This window comes from Ceratina calcarata, unplaced genomic scaffold (genome assembly GCF_001652005.2).
Source record: "Ceratina calcarata isolate Rehan_Ccalc_2016 unplaced genomic scaffold, ASM165200v1 scaffold590.2, whole genome shotgun sequence".
NCBI lineage: Eukaryota > Metazoa > Arthropoda > Insecta > Hymenoptera > Apidae > Ceratina > Ceratina calcarata.
In genome coordinates this window covers 1-4,572 of record NW_017177133.1, presented here as the reverse complement: position 1 = coordinate 4,572, position 4,572 = coordinate 1, and the positions used below count along the sequence as shown (strand labels likewise).

The 4,572-nt window shown below is 34.1% G+C and overlaps 2 protein-coding genes across 2 annotated transcripts; one reads left to right on the top strand and one right to left on the bottom strand.

The window, feature by feature from the left end:
- Window positions 1–378: 378 nt before the first annotated feature.
- Window positions 379–2,065, bottom strand: LOC108629908 (TATA-box-binding protein-like). The gene is made up of 5 exons (XM_018032869.2): window positions 1,770–2,065; window positions 1,589–1,695; window positions 1,187–1,430; window positions 915–1,113; window positions 379–847 (listed from the first exon to the last, which is right to left on the bottom strand). Exons 1-5 carry the CDS (start codon window positions 1,866–1,868, stop codon window positions 771–773), a joined length of 726 nt encoding a protein of 241 aa, XP_017888358.1. The 5' UTR covers window positions 1,869–2,065; the 3' UTR covers window positions 379–770.
- A 566-nt stretch (window positions 2,066–2,631) lies between these two features.
- On the top strand, window positions 2,632–4,566 carry LOC108629910 (intraflagellar transport protein 52 homolog). Its single transcript, XM_018032870.2, has 6 exons — window positions 2,632–2,903; window positions 2,976–3,193; window positions 3,270–3,378; window positions 3,451–3,733; window positions 3,801–4,049; window positions 4,276–4,566. The coding sequence occupies exons 1-6, from the start codon at window positions 2,764–2,766 to the stop codon at window positions 4,543–4,545; spliced, it is 1,269 nt and encodes a 422-aa protein (XP_017888359.1). The 5' UTR covers window positions 2,632–2,763; the 3' UTR covers window positions 4,546–4,566.
- Window positions 4,567–4,572: the final 6 nt, after the last annotated feature.

Here is a 4,572-nt window from a genome sequence, read left to right as displayed (position 1 = left end):
GTATTAATTATTGCACTAAAATATTTTATTGTTTAATACGTTATTGGTGCGTCGTAAAATGCTAAGTACATGCATATTAACAGGGAATGGTTTATCGAACTTTTATGTATACATAGAACTTATTTTCCCCTGATAACGTAGGTATGAATTACATGTGGAATGATAAGATTTTTATAGATCTGTTGCGTTTATCGATTATACACATTTTGTTTTTATAGCGATAGAGTATCAACCTTAATTTTTATTATGTACGAACCAGTATTTTCTTGACCAAGAATGTTGTCAACTGATATACTGTATTTATTACTCGCATACAAAAAATGGATATATTGTGATCAATGTAATAACCATCACTATTTTTGTTATGTAGACATCAGTATTTTATTGTGCAGAAATATATATATACATGTTTTAAAACGATACATCGTATTTATTTCGTTAGGTATAAAATCTGTTTGTCGAAGGACGCCAGGGCATCCCGAAGGCAAGTTTGAGTCTGAAATACTACAGGGTGTGCCAGAATGTAAGACTTTCCTCTAAAGGTGTGATGAAACATGAAATTCTAATTCAAGTTCCTCTTCCCCTTAATATAATGGATTATTTGTGTACAAATCTTATTGTAATCGTCAGACATAAGATGAATTATTATACAAAATTCATTTTTATTAATAAATAATATTCGCTAACTACTTGATAAATTATACCAAGGCAATCGTTGATGACTTCATCTGCTTTTGTATAAATCGTACGTTATAGTAAAAAAAGTACTTTCATTGTTTTTTAAAACTTTTCAGGATTGGATATATATTGTTCAATGCATCTTGAAGTTCAGTTCGATTTTTTGCTCCTAAAATATCATTATGATCGTTTACGAAAGTAATTAAATAATCAACAATTTGTCAAGTGATTCCCACCTGTTAACACGATCTTTCCATTTACGAATATGAGTAATACTACTCTTGGTGACACCATTCTGTATATAAGACCTGGGTAGAGTTCAGGTTCATAACTAGAGAATTGCCCATGAATATGATTCAAGTTTTCCAATTTAATTGGAAACTTCAGGTCACACGTGGCAACTATGTTTTGTACTTTAAAATTATAAAATCTAGCCTATAATACAACAGGCAAAAGAAATGCACACATACTTATATCAAATTATCACATATGGAATAATAAAACGTACTGGAAATCCGAGTTTCTGAATTATTCGTGCAAACTTTCTCGTTGCTAAATATGAATCTTCCTCGCACCTTGCACCAGTACAAACCACCTTCCCTGAGCGGAAAATCAATGCAGTGGCTCTAGGATTTCTGATTCTCATAATCAGACCAGTAAATCTTGCAGGATTATATTCAGAATTTCTTGTTTTTGTATTAATCTGCATCAAAGGTAATTCTACACCTAAATTAACAGTTGAAACAACATTCCTGAAACAGAAAGAAATGTACCCTATTACATCAAAATTGCCTTTAAATTTAAATCATCGTAAATTTGTAAAAGCAATAATTTTATCTCCTCCTTGTACAATTTCATTTAAAAATAGTTATTATTATGAAAACAAGAAATAATTATTAGTCTCACTCACTGTAAACATGGTTCTATAACTTCTTTTGTACTGTTAACCGGGGTCATCGGTGCTAGCATTGACTGTGGATTAACATTTTGCGATATACTCGGTCGCGGGATGTTTGTCTGTAATACAAAAATAAAGAGAAAACGAAGAATGCAGAAGCCTGTACTGCGAGAGAACATATTCTTCGGTTTACCGTCTGTGGCGGACCCATGGAGCCAATCTCACCAGCATTTTTCGCCGGATTACCCAGTAACCTCTTCAATTCGTTATCTTCTTGTACTAACGCAGTCATTTTAATATATCCTGTCCTACAAGTAATCACAAAATCCTTTCTGTCAGATACCCCACCAACCAAGAACCATTTTGAACACTACCAACAAATGTAACAAATCCAGTGAGCTATGTCACTTCCATGAGTTGTTCCATGGTGCCACTTGGTGCCCAGTGCCCAGCGTTCGTATAATTTGTCCCGCACGGCTCGCTTCCCCTCTTTTTCGCCCGTATTTCGATTTCCACTACTATTCTCCTCATGCGCCTTCGCTGACCATGCCTAGCATACCCCCATCAAGTACCAGTCTCCATCATGGTCGCGTCGTCCCCACTTTCCGGCCGAGGGACAAATTATACGAACGCTGCTTGGTGCCATTCATGGATTCCACTGATACTTTAAACGCCCTCTACGCGCGATCAGCTGATCATTTTGAAACATCCAGTTCAAAAAGCTGATAATCAATTTTTAAAAAGGCAACCGTTACTCACATTTATCGATATAATTGTAATTTAAATAATAGACAAATAATTGAATGATCATATGATCACTTTATTCTTAAGATAATAACACCGAGGAGAGATTACTAAAGAGTAGCAGCCTGATGGGACCTCGCGGTCCATGACAACTTTTTACGTCCTCTTGAATAAGCTGGACTGAAAAGTAAGAAAATAATAATCATCCCTTTCATTTGTGCTCACCTGTAGGTAAACACACCCTCTATGCAAGCAACCAATTGTATTTCAAAGTTTGATATGTTCGTAGTTGCTAATAGCAACGATGAATTATACCTTAGTATGCATTTGGAAGCATGTTTTGATGATTACAAAGTATTAGAAGCCTGTTCCCAAGAATCAGGTTGTTATTTAATCGAAGCAAAAATACTTATTTAATATCCATTGACAAAGTGACGATCATTATGAGCTCGATCTTTGGTGGCGGCGATAATAACGATAGCTTGAACGTGATAATTTTCGACGCATCCAAAAATGAAAGGAAACTGAATGAGGAGTTCAAAGTTTTGCAACGAAAATTAAAGTCGAAATGGAAATTCGTCGAGTAATGCCGTATTAATTCAATAAAAAATTCTTGTAATGTAATTTGGTCCATAATGCAATGATTATACTTTAGAAATAACGATGTATTGACGGAGAAATCGTTATCAACGGGGAAAGTATTGGTATTGCCTGGTCCACAAAATAGATTCACAGAATTAGAAATGAACGCTATTAGAACGTTCTTAAATTCTGGTGGACACGTTTTAGTTATGCTTGGTGAAGGTGGCGAGAAAAAATCAAATACTAACGTCAACTTTTTATTAGAAGAGTTTGGTATAATGGTCAACAATGGTATATCTATATTGTACAATTTTTTAAACGGAAATGACATGAAATATTATACTTCGATTACTTATTTCATTTTTAGATAGTGTAATACGCATGAGTTATAGTCAGACAATGCATCCAAAGGAGTGTTTAATTTCTCAAGGGATGTCAAATAAATCAATCTTCTCGAGAAATCGCGATGAATACACGTAAACAGCTTAACTATGAAATTGAATTAATTGTTGGATGAAAGTAGCATTGCGATTTTTAATTTGTTTCAGAGAGATTAATTTTTTATATCCGTATGGTGCAACTTTAAATGTGGCACAACCATCGATAGTTGCATTATCCACTGGCTCGATTGCCATTCCAATAAACAGACCAATTTGTGCTTACCATTGCAATCAAGACAATAGCGGAAAATTGCTTGTCTTAGGTTCATCGAGAATGTTAACAGACATGTATATTGAGAAAGAAAAGAATGATTCTTTAAGGGAAATGATTTTTGACTTTTTCGAATCCAAAGATCTTGTGATCAAAGAATCTCACTTCGACGATGTTGATGTAAGTTTCCGAGTCATATTAACTGTTTACATTTAATTTATTATTACTAATAATATCATTTATATAGTTTTGGGAGTACAATTTTATCCCAGATATAACACAGCAAGCAGACAATCCAAAAGTGTGTACTCAAGATATGGATATAATGGACAATCCTCATGAGTACAGCAAATTGTTTAAACATCAATTTTATTCAGTAAACTTGGATATGGTACCAGCCTGTATAAAAGCCTTTGAAGTTTTAGATATAAAGCATGAACCACTTACTCTAATTCCACCACACTTCGAAGCTCCATTACCGGCTACTCAAGCTTCGGTAAAATATGTTTTTATACAGAGTGAACCAGCTAAACGATATCATCTAAATATCAGGTTTATTTACTGTATAAAAAAGCTTTTCAGTTGAAAATTTTGTCTATTTCAGGAAATACGTATAATACTGGAAACAGTTTTAAGCCAAATATTTTGATGTACCATTTAGCTGTCTTCGCGTATATTAATCAAATGTTTAGAATTAGAGTTACAATACAAAAATGTTGAAGGTGTTTCCACCGAGTTTCCAAGAATTACCACCGCCGGCATTGGAACTATTCGATCTGGACGAGGCGTTCAGTTCTGATTTATTGAAGTTATCCCAATTGACAAATAAATATATGGCAACAAGTAGTCTATTAAAAGACGTGGAATTGGATCATTATATTCGAGAGTTTGGAAGTATCATTAGAATTAGTAATTCTGAGACACATACAGCCAAAGAAGTATTAAATGCAGTATTTCAAAGTATCTGCAGCTACAAAGCTATGCATGAGTGAAATGATTGTAAAGTCAGAGATGAGGAG